Source organism: Ochotona curzoniae, unplaced genomic scaffold (genome assembly GCF_017591425.1).
Source record: "Ochotona curzoniae isolate NIBS_2020 unplaced genomic scaffold, NIBS_Ocur_1.0 contig_4965, whole genome shotgun sequence".
Taxonomy (NCBI): Eukaryota; Metazoa; Chordata; class Mammalia; order Lagomorpha; family Ochotonidae; genus Ochotona; species Ochotona curzoniae.
The window spans coordinates 142,713-169,587 of NW_024466441.1; the positions used below are offsets into that span (position 1 = coordinate 142,713).

The window sequence follows — 26,875 nt, forward strand, 5'->3', positions numbered from 1 at the left end:
CCAATGTGTGCATTGGCTGATGTGGGTGACAGAATTAGCTGGACCCCAATCTGGTGGAAGTATATGAGTGTCAGGTATTGGAATACCCTCAAATGAGATTTCTTTGAGGGTCCCTCCAACTAAACAACTGGACCAACCTGATTTGGTCTTTGCCGTCAATGTTGTGGCCTAGAATCCCTGGCTCATGCAGACCAGTCAGTGTAAGAGTCTAGCTCAGCACAACCTGTGCTCCAGCCTGAATTCTGTTCTTCCTTGTGAGTAAGGTTTGCTCAGCCCTACCCAGTCCACCCCCTTCCAGTTGCAGCCCGGCCCACACCACACCCTCTTTTAGGATGCGCATTCGGGTGCTGTAGCCTGGACCTACCCAGACTGTTGGTTCCTTTACCTGTGAGTGATGGCAGGGTCCATGGTCACACCTAGCTCAACCCATCACCACCCCAGCTCTTGAGCCAACCAGCGGGACTGGGACTTGTATGTCCATAGGGTTGGGCCCACACATCCCCTATAGAATCTACCCCAGGACCTGGTTCTCTCTCTTGCTGATTAGTGTCAAGACCCTGCCAAATGTGACCCATCTTCGGTTCCACCACTCAGTCAGGTACCGGTACCTAGCCCTGCCAGACAGGCCCTCTTCCATAGCTTTCGTGTGAACTCGTGTGTGGCAGTCAGTGATGCTGTATGGTAAAAGTCCATCTCAGGATTCCCATGTGGGCTGGTAAGTCAGTCTGGCTCAAATAGATCTTACAGACTCTCTGTTAGTTATTTAATACTGTTAAATTTCTGGTTCTTACATTATTAAGCACAGCTAATTCCCACAACCTGGTTCTTTTACCGTGAGCTGGAAACACCAGACAGCAAGAGGCATTTTAGGATTTTTATTCCAGTGGAACAGGAATGGGATAGAGGTGGTGAGAAGAGCATCAAGGAAAAGGGAACATGGAGGCACCTCCAGCGGGAAAGCAACAGGACTGAAGTGGTGGAAGGGCCGTGAGGGGAAGGGCAGAGGGATGCGCCTGGGGCTCCTTATGCTCAGGTGAGCCACAGGGTGTGTTGGTGGGGGGGAGGTGGGACTGAGAGGGATTGAGGGCAGGCCCCAGAGAATTGGTGCCTACAGGTGAATGGCTAAGGATAATTGTTAAGTAGGTAGGGTTTGGGAAGGGGTTAGAAGATGGAGTGAGATTCTCAGGTAAAATGCCAGATTGTCTGGTGAACAGGTGGACCAACATGAATCTCATGAGCTGTGAAGAAGAGTAAATGGCAGCAGGTCCAGGGTGGCAGAGTCTCAGTCTCCATGATGACCTTCAAATCCCTCCTCACACTCGGCCCTCCAAACCACCAAGTCTCTGTCCCCACACTTGCCAGCAAGTTTTGTGATCCTGTCATTGGAAGTCACACAGGATTCATCATCCCTCACCTACACGCACATTGACCTTATCCATGGATGTCCACAGGCAGCAACTACATACCCTAAAATACCTAGAACTCACTGCCAGGTAGCCAGCAGGCAGAGCCTGGTGCCCAATAGATGCACTAGCTGCCCAAAGCCTAGGACTCGCTCACCACATGGCAGCAATGACCATGGCCTGAACATTTCCCTGAGGTTCTCTCCCTTTACTTACCCTGAGGGAAGAAATCTCTCAGGCCTGGGAATGCCTAGGACTCACTCACTGTGTGGCAGCAGTGACCATGGCCTGAGTCCCAAGCATTGGGGTTCAGCCTGGCTCGGGCACCTTCTGCAGCTGCCACACTGCAAAGGACTCCTTTCACTGCAGCCCCCCAGTTGGACCAGGTCCTGTGACTTTAGCAATAGGTTTTTCATTGTTTTATTCTGTTTTTATGGTTTTAATAAGATGCTCTCCACATTGGTCTTATTTTTATTAAGTGCTATTCCTTTTATTTGTTAATAATACATCTGTAAGTAACACATTTAGGGCAAATCTGGTAAGGGTGAAGCCTTTATTCTTTGTTTGCTGTGAAAGAATTCTATTTTGGTCCAGGTTAATCCTTGCCTTGCATCTGCTAAGATCTCATATGAGCACCAGTACATGCCCTGAATGCTCTCTTTCCCATCTAGCACTCTGCTTGTGGCCCGGGAAGGCAATGGAGGATGAACTAATGCATTAGGATCCTGCACCCATGTGAGAGACCTGGAGGAATCTTCTGGTTCCTGGCTTCAGATCAGCTTAGATTTGGCTATTGCCATCACTTGGAGAGTGAACCAGTGGGAGGAAGGACTTTCTCTATGTGTCTTCCCTGTATATTTGCCTTTCTAATAAATAAAAAGAAAGAATTTGATTTCATTTTTGGAGTCAAAGGAAAGATTTGCTCGGTATGTTATTCAGGGCTGACAATTTTTTTTCTTTAGGATGTAGAGTATGTCACTCCATTCTCTCCTCATCTGTATTGTTTCCTCTGAGGGAATAGCTATCAGTTGAATTGGGGTTTCTCCATATTTAATTGATTTTTTTCCTCACGCATATTTAAGCATCTTTTCCATATGTAGAACTGAAGAGTGCTTCATTATGATGTGTCATGGCAAGGATTACTTTTGGTTAACTAGGGCAAGTTGAATTGGAAAAGGAGCAACTAGGACATAGCCTGGTGCTCTTATGATATGCCAATACTTGCAGGTGGTCAGCCCGAGTCATCATTCTGACCCCAGTATTTCTTATTTTGAGAAATACTTGTTCAGACCCTTTCTTGCTTCTTTTTTCAAGATTTATTTTTATTCAAAAGGTAGATTTTACAGAGAAAGAAGGAGCAAAAAAGAGAAATCCACTGCTTCATTTCTCCAATGACAACAATGGGCAGAATTGAGATGATCAGAAGCCAGGAGCCAGGTGCTTTTTTTGTGTCTCCTTCTTGGGTTAAAGGTCCCAAGGTCTGGGCCATCCTCTATTGCTTTACCAGGCCACAAGCAGAACTCTGGATCAGAGGCAGAGATTCTGAGACATAAACCAGTGTCTACTTGGGGTCATGATACCACAGGATGTAGGATTAACTTGCTGCACCACTGCACTGGCTTTCCTTGGTTCTCTTCCTAGCTGAATTAGTTTACTGTTGGTACGATTGCAGAGACTTTTAAAGAGCTTTATATACTGTGGATATAAATTCTTTACTAGATGTAAAGTTTGCTGAAAATAGCATCTTGCTGGTATAAAGAGTCAGATGGGCTAAGAGGCAGTTTTAGTCTCTCATTCCTGGTGAAGTTACCTTTGTAAAACATAAAAGCTTGCTTCTCCCCATGGCTTACTCTTTCAAGGGTTTATCATCTCTAGTTTCACCTACAGTCCCCTTGAGGGAGAACAAGGAAATAATCAATGTACCAATTTCTATCTTAACAAAAGCAAGGAGATGGCCTAAAGCAACCCCCATCTCTGAGGTACTGCCAGGAAGATGGTGCCAGAAATTTCATCTTATCAGAATAGGAGGAAGCCATTAGTCACACATTTATGATGTTCATTCTGTCCTGATCAAAGTGCTAGACATTGTTGTCCAAGGAAAATGAGTTGTTGTTGTTGTTTTCCTGTATATCCTTTGTCCCCCTCCCTGAGATGGTGCATACAAGGCACCACTTGGACCGCCCTCCTACTACTGTGGCAAGTGACCTCTCTTTCCTTCTCTTAAATGAATATTGCTCTACACACTAAAGTTGTCCATGTGAGAATTATTCTTTCATGTAAGAAAAAATATGAAAAATCAGGCTGTTGTCATCTTTTGTGTCAAATCCCATGCAACAATTTTAGTGCCATGACTTGGATAATGCCAATGTGATTCAGATAACACCAACATGACTTGGATGAAGGCCAGTGCAATTTAAGCTCAACTCCAGCCAGCATTTTACCATTTCCTTGGATGGTGAGCAAGCAAACTGCTCTCTCTAGCTTGTTTTCAGAGACTTTTACTCTCAGAAAACACCAGATTCTGTTCAGCCATTTAAATGTGATTAGCAGAGTTGGCAGTCTTAAGACTCAGCAGTCAGGCTTACTCACTAGGTTAACTCAATCCTCAGGAGCTGAGCTCATTCCAACTCCAGGAATGTTGGTCCTGTCTGAACTGTCTCCTTTTGTGGACTGATCCCGTCACATTGTTCAAGGGTTTTTGACCCTGAATATGGCAGCAACCTGAATTCTTATATCCCAGGAAAGAAGAATTTTCATGCGTACACAGTTTAGTTTTAAAGCAATATTTATTAGAAAAGCTGAGAAAGAAGGCTTCCATCCTAGGGACAGAAGGGGGCTTTGAGTTAGAAAAGACTCATACCTATTCTCATAGTGGCAGAAGGAGGAAAAAGAGAGATATACCCTAGACCTCTGCCATAGTGGCAGGAGGAAAAGTGGAAAAGAAAAACCCATATTAATGGTGGGGAAAGGCTCTTTTAAAGGTTTACTTCAAAGATGTTTCTCCATAAACAAGGAGATTCCTGCTTTTCATGGTACCTGGTTGGGGACAAAAGGCCCAAAAAGTGTCACCAGCCAAATTCCTTGGTCCCTTTCTATTGTTAAGAGACGAGTCTGAGGCCCTCTCCCTTTGGCAATGGCCAGAGATAGAATCGGGCTGACACTTCTGGTGGGGAATTGGTATGTTAATATCGCCTTTGTCTCTTGGGGAAGCGTGTTTTTTATGTGTAATATACATTTGTTTTGGGAGAGATGTGCTCTGGTGAATCCAAGATATGGTGGGGAAAATATCCTTTTATATTTGAGGGAAAAAAAATGATGACTTGGGGACCCAGGATACCCCAACTGCCTACTACCCAAACTAACTCCTCATTCCACCCTGCCAGAAGAAGGAAGTCTAACTGCTGTTAGGGGAAATGGGATGGTGATGCTTCCTGCTGACAGGGGACATTGTTGAGAAACAGAAGCAACAGCAGGGGCTTCTTTAGAGAGTGGTCCAGAGGGCCCCAGTAGAACACAGAAGTCATCAGAGGTGTCTGGCAGGTTGTTTGGGTTCTAGGTGTTCCTTTTTTTGAAGTCTAGATGACAAAACAAAAATAATTATACTCTCTCCCAACCTAGTGTGTAATGGGTTCAGTGGGAAACACCAATTTGAATACTGGAGTTTTAGAGCTTAGACATGAGAAACATTTGGCAGAGTAAACATTGGACTTGAACAGTTTAGTTTAAGTCTATGAACTAGATTTATCAGTTTAAACTAACTTTTTTAAAGCTCAAATTTTGAAACAATTAAACTCAATGAACATAATAGAACACATGAAACCTTTTGAGCTATATTAAGTTGTTATCTAAGTCCCTTAGAAGACACAGATTAGTACGTGGCATATGGACATGAACCCATACAGGGCAGGTAAATGTTAAGTGCTCATGGAGTTATAATTTGTCTGGTATTGACCATTGTGAGTTAAGATTTAAACTTACTTGACTTTCGAAAATGATACAGCTGTTTTGTACACAAGTGTTAATTTTCTAAAATAAAAATTGTACTGTACCAGTTGTTGGAAACCCTAAGAATGTCAGGAGACATTGAGCCTAGAACATAAAGCACAACGCTGAAAACACAAGACTTATCTAGATCATAGCATAGATGGAAAAAGATTAAGTTGGTTGTGAGTTACAATAGCCCAGCAGTTTATGGCATTCTAGTAAGGATTCACAAAATTTTACACCTGAAGGCAAAGGCAAGCAATGAACTAATTCTATAGTTGTAATAAGCCCCATATTGACAATTGAAGAACAGAAGAGTCTTAAATAGACAGGCAGAGAAATCCCCAATAATTTAGTAAATGAGGAAGACATGTAAGACATGCCTCAGAGTAGTAAGGCTGTCCTATCCCAGTGATGTCTAGGAAAAACTGAAGAGGGAGATGGCAAATGTGCCCTGTCGGGAACCTGGTAAGTGATGCATGCTGAACACTTACAGGCTAACTAACTTTTTCCTAGAAAAGCTTCTTTTCTGAGCTTCTAGATTAGTCTGTCTGTCACCTAAGCTAAGTTGGGGCTCCTGAAAGTCCTTGATGGTCACTATAAGAGAGGGAAGAAGCCCAAGCTAGCTAGGACAGAGAAGGCAGTGTGTCTGGATGGAAACTTACAGTTTTTCCTTCCACTGTGAGAACCACCCAGGATTCTTGGGTGCTGTTCCTAGGTGTCACCGAAGCCTGTGGATGACCTTGAGCCTGTGCAGGTTCCTGGGCTGCTTCCATCCCATTTGGGAGATCCAATGGGAAATGATTGACCTGAAGTACTTGGCTTTCGAGGATAGGCAGATCTCCAATGACCTCTTTGGTAGTTGGGGCATGGCCCTGGTTGTCCTTTCTGATGATCCCCGGTAAAGTGTCTGTTGCTTCTACAAGAGTACTTAGGAGGCCTCTAGGGGTCTCACTGGAATCGAGAGCACACACCTGTCTTATCCTGCTTTGCCATGGGATCTCCTCCTGGTCTCAGAGGTGAAAGACCATGGTGACCCCCTTAAGAGAGTAACAGGGTAGTTTCAGATCCCATTTGTAAGACTCTAAAGCTCTTTCTTAATGTCCAGGGCAGTTAAGAACATGTCATCTGTATAGCACCTATTCTTCTCTACATAGACTCTAACGGAATATACTCAAAAGTCATTCCTCAAGCATTATAAGAAGCTGGGGACTTCTCTGTGGCCCTAATCTCAGAGATTTATTTATTTATTTATTTTTTACATTCCATTATTATTATCATTATCATTTTTATGATACACTTCCATAGGCTCCTGGTATTTCTCTTATCCCAGCCCCAATTCCCTCCCCCCACCTAGTTCCTCTATATCATTACTATAGCATAGTATAGTATAGTATAGTATAGTATAGTATAGTTTCTTTCTTTCTTTCTTTTTTCTTAATTTTATTTTTTATTTATGTTTTACAACAAACTTTATTATTATTATCATTATTAGTATTATTATTTGATACAATTCCATGAGCTCCTGGTATTTCCCTTGTCCCAGTCCCAATTCGCCCACACACCTAGTTCCTCTGTATCATTACTAAGGTACAGTTCTTCATACTCAGTCATATGTCCCTCATTGCAAGCATGGACAACAGCAGAGAGTCCAGAATCCTATTGTCAAGATAGAGTAAACAGTCTCATTGTAAGTCCATCTTTGTCTGAAAGTAGAAATGCATCTTGCATTGTATCCTCACATCTGGATATGTTAGTCTCCATTACACAGCTAATGTACATCCCCTCAGATGAAAAGTCATAATACAAAATCAACAATAGAAAGAAAAATGGAAATTTACGATGCCATGAAGTTAAATAACATATTACTAGATATGACAGCCTCCATTACAAAGCTACTATACATCCCCTTAAATAAAGAGCCACACAATAAAATCCACATCCGGGAGAAAACAGAAATTAACAACACCAAGAAGTTAAACAACATGCTATTAAATGTCCAACGTGTAGCTGGAGAAATGAAAATCAAGAACCTTCCTGAAGAAAATGATGCTACTCTATGATCTATGAGTCACTGAAGGATTTAATCAGAAGAAAGTGTTTTGAAGAGATGAAACTAACAGAAAACATCAAATCCCATGCAATATAGTTTCTGCTGTTTTTTGTTGGTGAAATGTGTCTCTTCTAGACAACAAATAGATGAGTTTTGTGTTTTAATCCAGTCTACTAATCTATGACGTTTGATTGAGCTTAAGCCATTTACATTCAAGGTTAGTATGTATGGGTGGTATTTTGGTCCTGTCATTTTAGGAATGGTTTGTTCATTGGTTTAGTCTTCTGTTGTGATTTTACTGGGATGTTCTTCTCATTTGCCTTTGGTTTTCGTGGGTGCTATTCTTCTTCTCTGTCAAGAGAACAACTTGAAGCATCATTTGTGGGACAGGTTTGGAAGAGGCAAATTCTTTTAACTTTTCTTTGTGTGGAAGAATTTCATTTCATTTTCTAGACAAAAGAAAGCTTTGCTGGATATGTTATCCTAGGCTGACAATTTTTTTTTCTTTTAGAATCTGGACTATGCTGCTCCATACTCTTCTGGCATGTAGAGTTTCCTGTGAGAGATCTCCTGTGAGTTTAACTGGCATTCCTTTATATGTCAATTGATTTTTTTCATGTACACAATTCAGGGTCTTTTCCTTACGTTCCTTTGAAGAGAGCTTGATGATCATGTGTCATGGTGAAGATCGCTTTTGATCCAGCCTGTTAGGAGTTCTGTGCTCCTCCTGGATCTTGTTTCCCAATTCTCTCTATAGATGAGGAAATTTTTCCTCTGTTATTTCATTAAATATATTTGTAAAACCAGTCCTTTCCCTTGCCTCTTCCTCCTTAAGCAAAATGGCACCCAATTTGGCTCTAGGGGGCTGACTGGGCTATGAAACCCACCCTGTTCTCGCACTGCCCATCTGAGATCTGCTGCTCTGTCTCTGCTCCTGGTCAAATCAAACGGACCAGCAGGACAGACAGTTCTTTGTCAGGGTTCTCCCCCCAAGCTCCCAGTGAAAGTCCCTTCCCACCTGGTTGCTGGTGGAGTTCCGGCTGCTGGTGGAATTAAGATTGCCATTAGTTGAATGCCATGCTGGAGTATCAGTCACTGTAACACCACACCACTGTTCCTGCTGCTTTCCTGTGTCTCAGTCTCCAGGTACCCCTCTGCTGTTGTTCTGCCCTCTCCTATTTCTTGGAATATGTCCTCTCTGCTTCATCCTAATTAAATGTTTTTCCATCTGTTTAAACATGTCCTTACCCTATTCCTCCATCTTGATTCTCCCTCAGAAATTTATTTAAATCAAATAAAAAAATCTAACTTAGCAATTCTCACTCACAAATATTTTCATCTATAAGCCAATTAAAATAGACTACATAGCTTGTCACATATACATGTGCATGCATACCAGATAACATACATTACAAAACAAAGCAGCTTTTGTAACAGTTTCTTGAAAAATCTCTTAAGTGTTTAAAGTTACCAGTTATTTAGAATTACATCTTGCTTTTACTAACCCAAGTAGCTTACTGTTTAGCTCTATCTGCAATGGATGCAATTGGTCTGTTGGAACCTAGAAAATTAAGCATTAATTTTTAGAACTATTAAGCTATTAATCAGCAAATATAAACATCTATTTGCTTCACACAGCAAACTGTGGAACCATCTGTAAGACTTTACACACACTTGTATTGCTTAGGCCTCTAGGCCTTGTTCATTAGGATAACAACTGTGAGCAATAATTCAATAAGATCATTAGACTTTAGTGATGTTTGACATCTGTACCAATAGCAGTGTTATATTGTTAACATTTCATTATTATACTGGAACTATCTAGCAGATTTAGTCACCAATAAGATAAAAATAACTTAAAGAGATGTTAAAAAAAAAAAACTGTTGCTTTGACAAAGAATCAGATGTCAATTTCATTGTACCAAAGATGAACATTTAGAAAATGTTGTACACTATATACTCAATCATAGCATATTTCTTTAAGAACTTGCAGTTTTCCTGTAAGACTAAATCTCACAAAGACTGCTTTTTGCAAATTAGAATATGAAAAACGGCAATGCAAAAATACAAATAATCCCACAACTTGGTACAGCTTCACAATTAAAAGATAACTTAACCAATAAACATAAGCACCAGTATATGCATTAGTAGCTTTTGAAACTTTACAAAGAATCTTTGTAACCATGCAAATGCTCAATCACTTTAATAGAGCATACAAGCTCACATGCAGAATCTGTTCCTCTTTATACCAAGCGCCGCTCTAGGTGTAAACACCTAGAAAATTTACAAGCATTATTCGCAAATATATATATATACACCCAAAGTGTATATATATGTGTGTATATATATATATATACACACATATATATGTATGTATGTATACAAAATATTCAGGGAAATTCCAGATGAAAAATGCAAAAACAAAATGTGCTCTTCTAGCATGTTAAATCATTCACTTAGAGACACTTCAAAACCAGTTTGTGATGTTTATTGTGAATCAAAGATAAAGTTCCTGTGTGAAGGACACTCTTGGTGTTGGCGAGAAAAACAATGGTTTTGACCTTAGTGCTGAAGAGTTGATACCAACAGGATATGCAGACTCAGAGTTATCTCTTCCTTCCTGGCCTCCTCACAGAGCACACCCAGATATTCTCAGGTGCTGTTCTTCATGCGCTTCCCTGTGGGGTTATCATGTCTTTCCACATGTGGGCTCCCACACTGCTGAGCTTGTGTGTGATGCTTTCTGTGTTCTAAGTGTCAGACCCAGTCAATACTCTAAAAGACTGCACAACCTTAAAGATGATATATGTATCATCTTTATATATATGTACATATGTATAGACTTTTGTGTATGTATATGCTTTTGTGTATATATATACATACATATATGCTTTTGTGTACATGCATACACATATGTGTACATGTGTGTATATGCTTTTGTGTATATACACATATATGTATACATGTGTGTATGTTTTTGTATATATATACATGTGTATATATACACATGTAGAGATAAGCTATTAATCAGCAACTATAAACATATATTTGCTTCACATATATAAATGCATGTATAAATACACACAATAGCATATACACATATATACATACATATACAATTTTGTGTAAAGAAGAGCACATTTTGTTTTTGCATTTTTCATCTGGAATTTCCCTGAATGTTTTGTATTAATAATTGAGGGGAAGAGAAGAATCAGGCGGCCCATTGGTATGGGCTGAGTAGGGTTTGTCCTCTTGCAAATGCACATTGGAGTTGATGTTTATTGTGAGGTAATCAACTGTGGAGATAAAGGTGGGGCGTTGGGAAGCAACACAGCCTAGACGGGCCCATCAGGGTGGAGCCACATGATTGAATTTTTTTAGGAAAGGGAGACAGGGGACTATACAGCTGCTGCTTCTCTCTGTGTGGTGTCCTGCTCCTCCTCAGGGCTTGGCTGGTAACACAGTCATCACTCACTTGCACTTCAAGACACATAAGCCAAAATCAGTCTCTTCTTTTGGAATCTTCTCCATGATTTACTAAAAACAAAACAGGAGCTCATACAGCCACGGAGGATCTTTGTGAGGAGCCAAAAGAATTCTGATTAGAGAAGGATGACTGTAGGATGGTCATAAATTATCCTTGGTGTCATCGTTCCACTACAAATGTGATTAGGACATTTCATTCTTTTTGGTTTTTTGTTTTGCTTTGTTTGGTTTGTTTTGCTTTGGTTTCATTTTAGCTCCCACAGGCAAGGGAGAAGATGCAACATAATACTGCTATAGCTTTAATGATCTGTGATCACTTTAAAATGTGCTGTGCTTGGGTGAAATCATTATTATTTCATTCAATTATCGGTTTTAGTTGTTCACTATATTCCCATATTCCCTCCTTTTTTTAATTGTTAGGCATCATATCTGGTGAAGTATAAAGACTTTTTTTACAAGGTGAATTAAAAATGCTAATATCATGGCTTCCCAGTGAAATGGCTGATAAGGTCCTGACAGTTGGATGTTGGACTCTCCAACGTTGTCCATGCTTACATTGTTGGGAGACACTTCAGTGACACCATGATGGACTTATGAAAGTTCATGAAAGACATCCATTTGTAAAGCTGGAGGGAAAATCAGTAGGAGGAGAGAGAACTTGCACAGGGGAAGGGAAACCCCAGTGCCTATTAAACCATGTCATAAAACAAAATAATAACAAAAATGTTATATCAAAAACTAAAAAAAAAAAAAAAGAAAAAAAAAACAAAGGAAGAAGGAAGCAGGGTGGGAGAGAAATATGAGGAAATCTGGGAAAGATGAAGGAATGAAGGGAGAGAATAAAAGTATGTCCTTAGAATTGTTTCCACAATACACAAAAAATCTATTACAGACTAAAACAAATTAAAACAAATGAATATTTACCGTTAAAAACACTATGCACGGGCACAGCGCAGTGGCGCAAGAGGTTAAAGGTCCTCGCCTTGCACGCCCGGGATCCCATATGGGCGCCGGTTCTAGCCCGGCAGCCCCGCTTCCCAACCAGCTCCCTGCCTGTGGCCTGGAAAAGCAGTCGAGGACGGCCCAAAGCTTTGGAACCTGCACCCGCGTGGGAGACCTGGAAGAGGCTCCTGGCTTCGGATGGGCATAGTATCGGCCCGTTGCGCTCACTTGGGGAGTGAATCATCGGACGGAAGATCTTCCTCTCTGTCTCTCCTCTCTGTATATCCCCTTTCCAATGAAAAAATAATAAAAAAAAATAAATCTTTAAAAAAAAAAACACTATGCACAAAAATGAGCCATCAAAAAATAGCAGCAGTCCCCAAAGAAAGGTCATGTTCCCAGGCCTCATCAAAACCACCTGTACACCAACAAACAAAATGGGAAAGCTCACCAAAATTTAAATTAGTTGTGTACGTCTGGCCAATACTAAACTAGATATGTAGAACTGCCTGAAGATCTCCAAGAATGTCAGTTCTCTGGAAATCTGGGTACTCAAACTGCCACAGGCATTTTATAAAATATATCGGTGTGACTTGATAAAGAAGTGCAGGACAAACCGTGTGTGGAATCTTGAGTTCACAGACTGATGGTGCAGGAGACCAAAGTCAAACTGTGGGCAATGGTCCAAGAGTGTGCAGAAGTTCAAGACCAAGGTTGAGACCTCGGGGAGAGGGTCTGCAGTTGTGCAATGATCCAAGGCCACAGGATTGTTTGCTTTAAGATACCCTTGACAGTCACATTCTGAATTCTGTACTTGGGCCATGCTGCTGCTTCTTGATCATCAAGCACTGGCTGGTTACCATCAACATGCAGCATAACTACCAATGATTGTGCCACACAAATTTCTGTAGTTTGACTTCCTAGACAGTTCAATAAAAGATTGAGGCAATGAAATTTCTAGGTCAACCTTCTTCCTCAGAGAAGAAGGCTTCCCTTTGGCTGTCTCCTTTCATAGCTTAGCTTGTGCTGTCTCATTTATTATTTTCCTCCATTACATGTTGACACTCTCTCCAAGCCTGTGCAGGCCATGCTGGTCATGGAACAAAACAGCTCTAGGTCTTAGACCTGAGAAGGTTTGCCAGAAAGGTCTATTTTTAGCCCCCAAATTATATTTACCACGTTTCCCCCTGAAACTCTTGAATTTGGAGCTTTTGCTTATTTCTCTCTTCCTTTGCAGCAGTTTCCCTGCCTTATGCTTTAATGAGAAGTCCAATGGTATCTTTGAAGGGTTATATTCTTAAAATTTTGGAAATTAACCTGACAGAGAGGGAAAGATTAAAGGAAATACAAAAACAGAGAACCCCCAACTTCTGATTCACCCTCCAGATACACACAATAGCTGAACCTGGACTGAAACCAAAACCAAGAGACAGGCACTCAATCCAGGTCTCCCTTGTGAGTGGATAACCCAACTACTCCCACCATAATTTACCTCCTCACAGGGCCTCATTGATGGGAAGCTGAAATTGAGAATTCAAGCCAGCAAGAGAATCCAAGCACTCCAATGTGAGAAGCAGACATCTGAATGGGCATTTCATCAGTGGACCAAACACCTGCCCTGGCTCATGCTTCCTCTTTGTCTATTCAGCATTGCATAAAAACTAGTACTTCAGGTGCAGAAAAAGCACAAAGGCAAAAACTGCAAGCTATGTGAACCGGTCAATTCCAGAAGAAAATCCAGCTTAAGAAACAAAAGAAAAGGGAATTGACCAGACCTTGTGCACAGAAATGCTCTCAGAAGAGAGAGCAAATCCATTGACTAGGAGGGCCTGCTGGTCAGATGCCTGCTGCAACTCTTTTGTTAAATCCTACTGTAAATGGTTGGTCATAAGCCCCTCTAATCAGAACCTTCCCTTGGCAGCCTTCCTCATGTCAGTTTTTCCATCTAACAGAAAAATTTGCCCCAGGAAAAAGAGAAGACAGCCACATAGACAGGCAACTTTCAGGGGACACTGATTCGGTGACACAAGCTAGACACAAAGATGTGCCCTTTCTGACTCATCTTAATCTCAGCAGGATTGTGAGCTTGTCCCTTCTTGTCTGGGTGCATGCAATGTAGTCATGATGGGCCATAGGATACTCAAGGTGAAACAAAGACAGAAGCAGAGAGAGATGAAGATGCCCTTAACTCTGAATGAAGAGGAAGAGTCCAGAAGCCAGAGATTGCAGGGAAAGCAACTTACGTAATGGAACAGGACAGACAGGAAGCAAGCCTAAAGGCACAGTGATCCTGCACCAAAAGAAACTTCTTCTGGGACCACAGGATTCACACCAAGTGAACTCATCCTAGATTGCACTTGACACAGCCAAACTGCCTCACGTTGCAGCACCAAACCACTCAACTTGTGTGTTGCTTCCATCCAATGAGCTTGCAGTTGGCAGGGAACAACAACTTACAGCCACCACTCAACACCGTAACCAAGCTTTGCACCACACATTACCACCCAAGGGAGTGATAAATTTCAAGTGTGTAGGACCATCCGGCAGTGGTAAAGTCCAAAAATCTTTAATAATAGTAACTGGGGATTATTCATACCGGGGTTGTGTCCCAGGGAAGCCCATCTCAAACTTCTGTTCTTCCAAATCAAAGAATAATTATTGTCACTAAAGCCACTAAGGTTGTGATCATTTTTCTCTGGCTCCCAAAAGGCCAGAGAAGCAACACGAAGGATAGACAGGCAGGCAGTGATCAGGGAGTGCATGCACAATCAGAGAGGCAGACAAGTAGAAGCCCAAGCAGTTTGGAAGCCTGGAGGAAGGTGGGAAAAGGAGAGACACACAGAAGGACAGGCAGGTGGAAGAGGGCCAGGTGGGCAGACAGAAAGCAGGATATGGCAGGTGATTCAAAGGTGGGATGCCAGGTAGGTGATCTCAGAGCCTGTTCTTGTCCCTGCCAGGTTCACTGGAGCTTCTTGAGACGCAGATGAATCCCATTCTTCGACTTCAGCACAAGCCGAGGAATGGGGATGGGAACTCTAGTGGGATCTGGGAGCAGCTCGAAGCGCAGTAGAGTCAGGGCCACGGCCACCTTTAGCTCATTCATGGCAAATTGTTTCCCAATGCAGTTCCTAGATCAGGAAGGGGCAGTGAAATGAGAAGAGACTTCAGATCCTCTCCTGAACTGGGCAGGCATTGTTCTCTGAGCCTCAGTCCCAGAACCGGACATACGATTCCCTGCTTCGTGTGGCCCAACCCTAATGCCTGACCTCTACCTGCCACCTCCTCAAGGCCCAGGCCAATGAACCACCACCTATCAACCCTCTGCCAGCCATCCCTCTCCTTCCAGTCTCCCAAGGGATCCATCATTCTCTAGGAATGTCTAGTACAATGTCAGGAACATAAGGCATTCCGGAGTCTATCGAGCAGGTGAATGAATGAGTGAAAGAATGAAGATATGATGTCTGTGTAAGTATAGGCAGTCTTCGCCAGTGCCTTCTTCAACACACTCTATTGGACACATTCAAGAACACGTTCTGCTCCTATCTCTGAAGCCCTGGGTTCAGGAACAGTACCTTTCACTTACCTGTTCCCAAGTCACAGAACTGAACACCAAGAAAGGAAATCAGCAGTTATACTGTACTGGAACTAAGTTAAATTTTACAATAGATACAAAAGAATCGAATGCACTAATGGGAAATATGAGTTCTGAACTGGAATTAGCTACTTGTTCCCACCAGCCCTCTGATAGCACCAACAGATTTTGCACATCAGAAGTGAGTAGAAGTCATCCATCCTGCGGTAAACAACAGAAAGCAAGTTCCTCAAACAATGACTAGCTAAAAACCTGTTCTGTGAAAATCAATGGAGCCTTCCGAGAACTCACAGAATCGCTGGTTCAGAAAAACCTAGTTTCTACTAATCATTTACGATGCTGGTGTTTTGGTTTCCCAGGACCTCTCCTGCTGTTGTCACAATCTCCATGGCAGCTGTTTAGAATTACAGCTGTCCAGCTCACCAGCTGTTTTGCATGGGCTTTGCATTTTGCACAGCAGGAATCTTGTCCACTCTGTGCATGTTATGCTAAGCAGCAGACTTTCTCTCACAGGTAGTGTGCTGTCCTCCTTTCCACATGTTCGTCCTTGTTGTGATTATGGTAAGTCATGCCCCCTCTACTGATTTGGAACATTAACATAAGGTGAAATTTTTGTCAAGAAAGACTGCAAAATGTCTGAGATATTGGCATAAAGCTTCCCATGGGAGCTCCTGCATCCTTTCAGGACAGTTTGGCTTAGAGAATGAGACCCTAACACATGTGCCAGTTCTCACCGTTCAACAACAAGTTGTTAGTGAATCAGGTAGAAAATGCCATGTACTATAACAATATGTGTGGGAAAAGAAAAAGAAAAACTTCATTACAATCCAGAAAGCTGAATATCTGAAGTTCAATTTGCAGAGGAAAACCTAACTCCCTTATGGAAAAAAAAAGACCTGACTACACTAAAATTTCTTATGCATGCCCTGAATTTGAACTGTAGCTAGCCACTGGAAGGGGCAGTGGACCAACCCACCGAGCTTTGGTAATGAAATGTCACCTTTCTTTGGCACACAGAGACACCCACACAAGGCTGCCTTCCCATCAAGGACATTACTCAAGAAACCACACAGGAACACAGAATCACAACACCATGTGTGGGACCACAGACCCTCCTTCCCCCCCACCTCAGTAGTACACACAGCTTACTCACCTTGATCCTCCTGAGAAGGGCAGGAAAGCATGGCTGTGGCGATCAGAATCTGGAGCAAACCGGGAGGGGTCAAACACCTGCAGAGACAGCGCCAGAACCAAGACAAGGGTCAAGGAAAATCCACACCACGATTAGAGGGAACGAGGAAGTGCTTATCCTGAGAGAAGCTCCCATGCCCTCCTTGCGGACCCTCATACCTCTGGATTTTGCCACACATTTGGATTGTGGTGAAGGCCGTAAATGGACAGCATGAGTATAATACCTGCGAGGCAGGTAGGAGACACAGAAAAGATTAATCAGACCCATGGAATAAGGCACTTAAACCACCAAGAACTATTTGGGCTCAAAAGGTCTAGATCATCAAATTCTTCATTGAGCAGGATGGGCTTTGGAAAGTCCAAGCACAAAGCTAAGGAGCAGAAGAACACAAATGCAGCAATGGAAACAAGAAGGAATCAGGGGCCTGGTGTGCAGACCAGCCAGGTGACAATGCACTTCCCCCCAAGCCTTCCTTGAGCAGCTGGGGAACATCTGTGGCTCACTCCACCTCACAGCAAGCTTCCCCTCCCCATCCTTCTGACAAGGCACCTAAGGCTCAGAAGGGCTGAGTGACTTGTGAACGACCTCACAGGCCAGAGGTCAGAGCAGGACTCAGTCATGGGTGGAAGCACCAAAGTGTCTCGCTACTACTTCAGGGTCTCAAATCACCTCACTAATTGTTGTCTGCTACTGACTTGAGGCTCCTCCACAATGAACTCCATTGTCCTCACAACTCAGATTTCCTTAATATCCCTCATTTATCTTAACCCAAGGAAAAAGCATATCTCCTCTCACACTGCTTGATTTTCTATGTAGCCCTAATATTGTGGAATCTGATTTTAGGGTTAATGTCCCTAGGATAAAATCAGAAACTAACATTTACAAGAACATTTCCAACAATTCATGGAAAATCAAGTTAGAAGTTTACTTTGGTGCAAAAACAATTAAATCAATGCATAATTTTTCCTCATGTATATTTCCATGAACCTTTTGAAAATTCTCATATTTTATTGAACTTTGTGATTAAAGACTCAGACACATTAAACAAACTACAAAGTAAGCACTCAATTACTGAGAAGGAAACCAGATGTTGAAGGTTCAGAACCAGAGATCTCAGATCCCATGTGTCCACATGGAGCTCGCAGGTGAGTGAGGGTGGGAAATACATACCTTTGGGTAAGGAGCGTCCATCAGGGAAGGTGACTGGCTTGCTGAGCTTTTTGGTAATACCTGGCACTGGTGGATAGATCCTCAGTGCCTCCTTGATGCACATAGTGGTATAGGGCATCTTGTCCAGGTGGTCCCTAAAACAATGCCAATGCAGGGAAGGGACAGGGCTGGGCACACCAGGGCACCCCTCTCACACAGGCAGGATCCTCCCACCTCTTAGGCCTTCACTCACCAACTGATAGAGGCTCCATCCCCCAGGATGCTCTGGATCTCCTCGCGGCACCTCTGCTGATGCTCTGGGTGTGCGGCCAGAGCATAGAGGATCCAGGAGATGCCACTGGCTGTGGTGTCATGGCCCTCAAACATGAATGTGTCCACCTCGGCGCGCAGGTCCTCATCAGACAGGCTGCTCCCGTCCTCCATCTTGGGAGATCACAGGGAGAGGGCAGGCTCAGTCCCTGCTCCCATGCCTCTAGACCAGATTTGGGCTGCGCTGCCACACTGACCTTGGCAAAGAGCAGGATGTCCAGGAAATCCAAGCGCCTCTTGCTCCTGACCTTCTCCAGCTCTCCTTCTTCCTGCAGATGAGCCTTCCTCAGCTTGATCACTCGGTCTGTTCCAGAATAGCAGTTTCCAGGTAGAGCTGAGAGCTCCAGATAACTACAGGAACTCCACTGCTCACAAACTGGGTGACCTCAGAGGTTCAAGAGGGTGTGTGGATGAGTGGTGGGATCCAGGATTCCCACAGTAGCACAGTCCAGGGGCCTCAGCTGAATGCTGCAGGGATGGGGTCTTGCTCACCAGTGTGATGATGCAGGGAGCCCCTGCTAGCACCTGAAACCCCATCATCTCAGCTCCCAATCCCTGCCTCCAGGAGGTAACAGAACAAGAGGAGCCAAGGTCAGTTCCTCTGTGCTATGACTGTGAGAGAGGGCACATAGGAGGGGGAGACCAAACCTGTGTGCTTCTTGGCAAGCTGGCAGGAATGGAAGAACAAGCGGCCTTTGGAGCTTAACCTATAGAAGACCTCGTTATGGTGAAAAATATTCCTCACTCGGTAAATCACCAAGTTGTTCACATCCGTAATGGCCTGAATGTAGGATTGGGAGTTCCTGAAGGAAAGAACATAGAAGAGATCAGAATGAAGGAGTCTCCTATCTCGAACCCAAGTGGTGTTCTACGAAGAGATCAATAACTCAGTGGAAATAAACAGTTATGAGACATGTGTCATGCAGCCCTGGTGACCCTCAGGCTTCTGCACGATGGTGTGAGGCCAGGTTTCCAACTGTGCTGGGCATCAGGGATTCGTGGCTGAGGCAGGGTTAGGTTTGGTCTACACTTAGAACTTGGCATAGTCTTGTCTTGTGTGGCGCAGAGCATGTGAGCTGCCCCACATGGCTATGGTGAGCCCACGTCAATTGAAAATGCCCAGGACCCTCAGTGGAAGGGCTGTCACAGACCTGTCCAGCTGGACACTGCTTTGGTGGTTGAAGGCACACTTCATGATGGTGTCCAGGGTCATCAAGGAGATGTGATCAAAGATCTCCAGGGAAGAATCCTCACTAACGTGCTCCCATCTGTCCTGTGGGAACACAGATGGGATATTGTTCTTGGTTTCCATGATAGCCTGGTGCTAAATAACCAGCACCACTACATCTCCAGATTCCTTGTTCAGAACCTCTCCCTTTAGAGAACAGACACCTTTCAGCAAATTAAGACTGTGAAGCCAATGTGGGCAAGATGAGGCTGATTTCTTGTTCATGCGTATTATATAAGTGTCCTTTTCTCAATGCGGAGATTGGTGGATGAGAAGGTCTCATGGAAATCCTTCTATTTTTGAAAAATGAACAAAGCATGAGAAATTGTAGAAGCTCAAGCTAGAAAACAAATGTGTCATGACTAAAGGAAGCCATGAGATATGTTGGGACACTCCCAATAGAGAGTTATCACAGATTTCTTTTTTTTTTTTTTAAAGATTTATTTTTTATTATTTTTTCATTGGAAAGGCGGATATACAGAGAGGAGAGACAGAGAGGAAGATCTTCCGTCCGATGATTCACTCCCCAAGTGAGTGCAACGGGCCGGTACTATGCCGATCCGAAGCCAGGAGCCTCTTCCGGGTCTCCCACGCGGGTGCAGGTTCCCAAAGCTTTGGGCCGTCCTCGACTGCTTTCCCAGGCCACAGGCAGGGAGCTGGAAGGGAAGCGGGGCTGCCGGGATTAGAACCGGCGCCCATATGGGATCCCGGGCGTGCAAGGCGAGGACCTTTAACCACTTGCGCCACCGCGCCGGGCCCCAGATTTCTTTCCCTTGTCATTTTGGGAAGAAATGAGAACACTGATGGAAAACAAGGACCTAGCATGGATGGTTCCTAGATTGTTGACAGGGTGTCTGATTCTCTCTAAGGGTCACTCACACTTGTAGAAAAGTCCCAGACCCCAAGGCCAGAGCCTCACTAAGTGACACTCCAGAGTGTCTACCACCATGGATTGCTTATAGCCTTGTGTATCCCCCAACAGTGGCACAGCTGAGAGGTTGCAAAGCCGGCAGCAACTGGGTTTGCTGCGAGATTCTTTAGTCATTATGGGTGTGACTTTGGAAACTAGTTTTCACCACTGGGTGGTTGTAAAAGCCTAAGGGTGATCCAATTTAAAAATCTCCAGCTTTTTGTCCTATCATGTGACCCCTCCTGCATCCATCCTGGGTCCTTTGCCAGAGATGGCCCTATAAAAGCCCTTTGGATTTCTAATGGCCAAACTATGACATAACTAAACCTCCCTTTGCTTCATTAAGATTTTAAGTATTTTGTTGTAGCAATGCAAAGCTAACTAGTATGTTCACCTTGCCACTGAGACTGTGCCAGCCAGCAGGGGGCAGCCCGTGGTGTTGTCCAGAAGACTAATACCAAAGTTCATTGTCTTAATGAATTTCAAGTGGGGGAAGAAGGATCTGCAGCCAGCATAGATGCCTCTTCCTTAGACAATGAGCAGGGTGCAACCATGTAAAACCTGGAAATTCTGTCTCATCCATTTTGGGGAATCATACTACCACAGGTATGATGTGAGTATTGTTCCTGGTGATTGTGTCTGAGGGTTGTCTGTGGGACATGTGTTTGAGAGTGAAGTCTGTGCATGAGTACTCTGAGGGAGTGTGTGGAGGGGACAGAGGGAAAGATGGACTTACCAGCATCATCTGGACAGAGTCCACCATGAGCTTCACATAGGGCTTCAAGATGTCAGAGTGAAAGGCTGGGGTCAGCATGCGCCGATGCTGGAACCACTTCTGCCCGTCCAACAGAAGCAAACCATACCCTGGGCCAGAGAAGGGTGTGAAGATGTTTAGTGGGAATAGAGGGAACTGGGCAGGATCGCACAGAGAACAGATGGGAGAATTCAGAAGCAGAGAACTCAGTTGGGGTTTTAAGAAAAACATAACTAGATACAGAATGCAATTCTAATTTGTACAAACATACCAATCCAAGGAGCCAGGAATTTATAGTTGCCAGGAGCCTTTGGATCTAAAAGGTAAATAAGGCTTTTATAAGAAGCTGAGGAAGAAAAGACAGTCACCCAAGGAGCAGTGATTCAGCACACAGGTTGCCATCAGGTGTTGACCGTTACTTTGCTAATGGTCCCATGTCATCTTTCATTACCTCCTCTTTCTTCTGCAAACCAACAGACATGGGACCCCAATATGTGAAGATAAGAGGGTGAATTGTGAAAAAAAAAAAAGAAAAACAAAAAACCACAGGCTATATCTTCCCTGCCCAAGAACAAGACAGAGCCTATCACTTTTGTACTGTGAGTAATGGCTTGGTCATCCCACACCCAGGATAGGAACAATGAAAAGATCCAAATCCAAGTTTGCTTCGATATCAAATTGGTCAATAATATCTAAGACAATTGGCAGAACAGATCACCTCAACTCCCTTCAAAACGCAAGAACCTAAATAATGAAAGTAGGAAGAGGATATTCATCTCCACACAATTGGTCTGACCTGGGTGGGTTATGGATTTGGTACTAGTTTCTGATAATAAGGCTCTATTGTCATTTTCTTCTGGAAGTTTATGGCTGTAAGGGGCACAAACTTAAAAGGGAAGGGCTGCTGTGTTTGAGATGAGGCTCACTCCCACCTGATCTTCCCATAATCACTTTCATGTAGTCAGGGTCATAGAGCATGACACGAATATCGTTCCCCTGTAGCCGCAGCGCAAAAGCACTAGGGAATTCTTCTACCCATTGCCGAATCTTTTGTAGGTCCTGATCCTTCTGGAACTGTTAACAAAGAAAAGAACAAATCAGTGCAGACTAAATTTAATTCTAATTCTTGCTGCAAGAAGGCAGAATGGCCGCAGGGAGATAGTTCTGGATCTGTCAGTAGAAGTCGTGACTTTGGAATTGTTTCTGACGACCTGGGCTCTGGTGTAGGGTGGTCCAGACAAAATTTGACCTCAGATAAGATTTAGTCCAGAGCTTGGGAAGAACCATGAGTCTTTCTCAATACTGAAACTTCAGTCACACATTGTCTCCATGCTGCAAAAAACCATGAAAATGATCAGTATGGAAATTTCCCTGAATAACTTTGTGACAACTTACATAACTTGATGACATCTTGGTAAAATAATTTAGTCTACTGTCTGACTAAAATGGATTCTATCTAAATTTTAAAACATTTACACTAAATTTGTATTACTGTACTGACTGTTACAATACCAGTGTTACTCCAGCACATTTGCAAGTCTTTGTTAAGATGAAACAAGCTGGGGGTTGCATAGTTCTAAGTGAAAAAAAAATGTTTACACAGAAATTGTGCATTGACTGCTATTTGCCAAGTTAAAAGTTGAGATATTTAAAGCATAAGTTGTACATATATGTTTCAAAGCACAAATCACAGTCTGTGATTGTAAGGTTTGGGTTTCATATTCTCATTTTCAATTCTCATTGAAAATAATTTTTGTGTGCTCCCACAGTCTTCTGAAACTCCTCTTTGTGGATCACAAAGCCTCTGTTTTGTGGCTTTCACTCCTCTCTTCCTTCTTGCTCCATGTTGACTTCACATGACCTCTGCAGTTCTGCTGTCAACCCACCCACAGCAGGTCAGCTTATTCAGCCAGGCTTTTGCACACCTCCCCACAGCCAGGTCTGCCCACTCAGCCAGACCTTTGCACTCCATCCCACAGCCAGGCCTGCCCACTTGGACAGGTCTTTGTGCCCCTCCCCACAGCCAGGTTTGCCCACTCAGCCAGGCCTTTGTACATGCTCTTCTCTTAGCCTGGACTGTCCCTCCTCTCTGCCGCAAAGGCCTCTCCCCAGTTTTCAAGACACAGCTCATCTGGAATCCTTGAGATGTTCCATGTAATCAGCTCTTCTCAGCTGCTTCTGCAGATCTCAAAGCAACTGTCTGCTCATGTTTGTCTAGTCATTGCTTGCAACTTTCTCACAATCATCCAGCACATGTTTACCAAGGAATACCAAACACTGGCTCTCTGATTCAGGTAGTGGCATGGATATTTGTGAGTCCCTAACTGTCTGGAGCTCACAGTCTAGTTGTGTAGACAAGAAGATTGGGAGTCCACCTGTAAAAGACAGCTATTGGGACAGGAAGAAGCCCAAGCATGTAGGGAAGCTGTCGGGAGGAACCTGACTCAGAACCGGACGTTAGAGAGCCCTCCCGCACGCATGTGCTCATTCATTGACTGAGTCTCCATGACTAAGAAGTCTTGGCTTACAGAGTTGAGTCAGGTGATCTCTCTCAGAAGGATCTCACAGCTAAGACACTGTAGAGGAATCCCTGAATCAAATGTTCCCTGCTGGGACTCATGAGAAAGATAGTCCATAGGAAAAAGAATTTCCCTCTCTATCTGGAAGATTGAGAACGCATTTTGGAGGACGTGGCTTGGGGTTGGACATTGGAAGGTTGGACATTGAGGAGCAAGGGTATTCCACGCCAGGAGCACAGGGTGAACAGAGAACTGAGGTTGGAAAGCACAGACAGATGAGGATAATAGTGAACAATGTAGTACAGAAGAGGAGAGTAGAAGAGAAAAGGATCAAGGGGGTATGGAAAGTGTGAAGGGCAGAGCATTTCCAGTTGCAGTGTGTGGCAACATTCTCCGGTAACAAGAGAAACAAGAGCTCCCAGTCTGAAAACTGCCAACTCCTAATGTTTGCTCAATGTACTATTCCTGGATGAGCCTCTCTCCTTCAGGCTCCTTACTTGACTCTGCATCCGCACCCCTGGGTTAGCAATGCGGCAAGGACGCTATCCCTCTGCAGTCCTCACACTGCTTCTTTCCCTCTTTCCTGTCACTTCAGACACCTGTGCTGAACACTTCTGTGCTGAGCACAAGGATACGGGGAGGGAATGATGCACTCAGCTCCAAGGAGCTCACTTTCCAAGGTGTGCAGAAGTGTCGGGAGTGAAACAGACCCTGCTCAGGGTGCAACTCAAACATCAGTACTCCTCAGATGAAGGTCATGGGTATCTGTACCCATAACCATTAGGGTTTCATCCATGAAGTCATCTGTCATGAAAATTCTGTCATTCTTATGCACATCATTCTGGTGAATCTCTATGACTGACACCATCCACACATCTCAGCAAGGTAAGCTCTTCCTGTACCCTGATTCCTTCCGAGACTCCTGACTATCTTATCCACACACCATGACTCCACAGAGCAGGTTTCCTTCAGACTGATGTTTGTTCCCAGGAAACCCAAGGACCTGGCACAGAGTAACTGGGGCAAGAAAACCTCCAGCAGCTCACACTTTTAGGTCAGGCTGCAGGGGATGGCCATCCTGGAGAAGGGGAGACCCGGGAAGAGCAGTCATTGCCCTCCAGGTGCAGGGCTGCAGGACCAAGGGCATGAGGAAGGAATGTGTGACAGCACAGTCACAGCAGACAGACTTCCTATGGGTGAATGAGGTGAGCTATGAGTTCCTTGCTCGTCACAGAACAGGCTGTGCCCTGTGGACCAGCTCCTTAGATGCTGAGAGGCCCAGACACCCCTACCTGCTCACTCCCCTGTCCTAATCCTTCTTACCTCTCTCAGGTGCCCAAAGAGCCAGTGGGAGGGGGGACTTGAAAACTCCTGGAGGGCTCTCAGCAGCCACAGGCGATGCAGGAAGAACTGGACTATCTTGAACAGCAACAGAAGTAGGCCCAGCAAGGAGACAACCTGGAGGAGTCCAGAGAAGCTGCCCATGAGCCTGGTGGGGCTCAATGCAGAAACACTCATTGTGTAGTACCTGCTGGACCTGTGAGCACCTCTCTCTCTCTCTCACCTCCTTGAGGAAATTTATGCAAATCCTGGGAGGATTGCCCAACCCAGCTGTGGGAAAGGATAAGGGGGAGGACTTTCCCTGGCCACGCAATCCATGGTTAGTTAACTCTGATTGATCCACCTGGGGAAAGAACATCAAAGTTTCTTCAGCTGGTAGCGGCAATGAGTATGCACACATCCACTTTCCCCCTCTCCTTCTTACTCAGAAATACTTAAGAAGTACCTGCTATGTATTGCACAGTGAGTGTGGGAGGGGACATAACTGCAAAGAAATCACACATGACCATTAATATCCAGTTCCCACTTGCTTACCGCATGTCCAGTAGACATGACTGATTATACCATTGTCTCAATTTTAGTAGAAAGGTACTGTTTGCAGAGGTAGAGATGTGTTAGGAAGAAGGCAGGTGTTGACACTGGAGGTTAGAGCCTATCGTTTTCTGAAGAGCTCATATTGGGAGAAAGTGAGACAAAAGCTTTATCAGCTTGGTCACCCACTTGCCCCCATCCAAATTACTCAAAAATACTTAATGACCACCTACTATGCTATGCAATGTGTGAGGTAATGGGACTGGGCTGCAGTGAAAGCAGATATGAACACCAACTTCAGTTGATTGAACTATTATTCCAAAGTCACCGTTCAGAAAGTAATTACAGCAATGTGTTCTGAGAGAGTTTGCATTCCAAATCTGTATGTGTCAGCTGCCTTTGGTGTATCCCTGCAGCTTGTCAAAGTTCACTCTCCAGGTTCCCCCCTTGATCGCTGTGTTGGAGCATGGAAACCTGAACTTTAACTCTGGAGATCCAGGCTGCTGATCATCCTTATTCCATAGCCAATGACTTACCTCTCTGCACCTAAGTTTTCTCATTTAAAAAAATCTGTTTCAAAATACCTCATGATTCTGAGTATTGGATCAGCCATTAATTTGTTCAGCAAATATTTCTTGAGCTCAGGGTGCCTAAAAGCCAAACATAATAATTGATACAACAGAATAGGATAAGGCTGTACCGGGAGAATGAAATGTACATTCAGGTAGAACACTAATAGAAAAGGACAGAGTCTTTTTTTAAATATTTATTCATTTTTAATTGGAAAGTCAGATATACGGAGAGGAGGAGAGATTGAGGAGAAGATCTTCCATCTGATGATTCACTCCCCAAGTGGCCTCAAGCCAGAGCTGAGCCGATCTGAAACCAGCAGCCAGGAGCCAAGAGCTTCTTCCTGGTCTCCCACATTGGTGCAGGGTCCCAAGGCTTTGGGCCATCTTCGACTGCTTTCCCAGGTCACAAGCAGGGAGCTGGATGGGAAGCAGGGTCACTGGAATTAGAACCAGCACCACTAAGGGATCCCAGCATGTGCAAGGCAAGGACCTTACCCACAAGGCTACCTTGCCAGGCCCAAGGGGCAGAGTCTTAATGAGTGAATGAGAGTTAGCAGATGGACTGTGTTAACTACAGGGTTGACACTGAGCCCATCAGGTAAAAGTCATATATTCCAAAACAAGCAAGCGGGACATGATCTCCTCTCAATCCCTTGTCCTCATTATATCTGCGACTGTCTCCTCCCAAGTCAAATCCATGCCACTAAGAAGTTACATCTGGCAAGTAAGTTCTCAGCAGTTTTGATTTGTGGATGTATTCAACACAAAACACAAGATGGAGTAATATTTTGAGAATTCTAATTTCCATCCATTGCTCTTGCACTTAAGAAGGCTCAGTGCTTGAAGGGAGATCAAGCAAGACAGAAATTAGATTCTCCTTGTTTTATTT

At 43.9% G+C, this 26,875-nt stretch overlaps 1 protein-coding gene across 6 annotated transcripts; it reads right to left on the reverse strand.

The window, feature by feature from the left end:
• Window positions 1-14,827: 14,827 nt before the first annotated feature.
• Window positions 14,828-25,060, reverse strand: LOC121161962 (cytochrome P450 4A4-like). 6 transcript variants are annotated; one of them, XM_040988699.1, is made up of 12 exons: window positions 24,866-25,060; window positions 21,956-22,088; window positions 21,295-21,339; window positions 21,006-21,133; window positions 19,283-19,404; window positions 18,780-18,934; window positions 18,329-18,435; window positions 18,055-18,245; window positions 17,823-17,956; window positions 16,811-16,875; window positions 16,614-16,690; window positions 14,828-14,996 (listed from the first exon to the last, which is right to left on the reverse strand). In XM_040988699.1, the coding sequence occupies exons 1-12, from the start codon at window positions 25,058-25,060 to the stop codon at window positions 14,828-14,830; spliced, it is 1,521 nt and encodes a 506-aa protein (XP_040844633.1). The 6 variants fall into 6 exon arrangements, with proteins under 6 accessions (XP_040844633.1, XP_040844632.1, XP_040844634.1 ...); XM_040988698.1 differs by having other exon boundaries at window positions 21,956-22,091; XM_040988700.1 differs by having other exon boundaries at window positions 18,780-18,838; window positions 21,956-22,097.
• Window positions 25,061-26,875: the final 1,815 nt, after the last annotated feature.

Bases quoted from the DNA above. Each gene is read 5' to 3' on its own strand.
- LOC121161962 (XM_040988696.1), bottom strand. From the start codon at position 25,060: ATGAGTGTTTCTGCATTGAGCCCCACCAGGCTCATGGGCAGCTTCTCT. The intron at 18,246-18,328 runs GTCAGTGTGGCA...TGATCTCCCAAG, and splicing joins ACATCCTGCTCTTTGCCAAG to ATGGAGGACGGGAGCAGCCT. The intron at 16,876-17,822 runs GTATGTATTTCC...CCTGCCTCGCAG, and splicing joins TGGACGCTCCTTACCCAAAG to GTATTATACTCATGCTGTCC.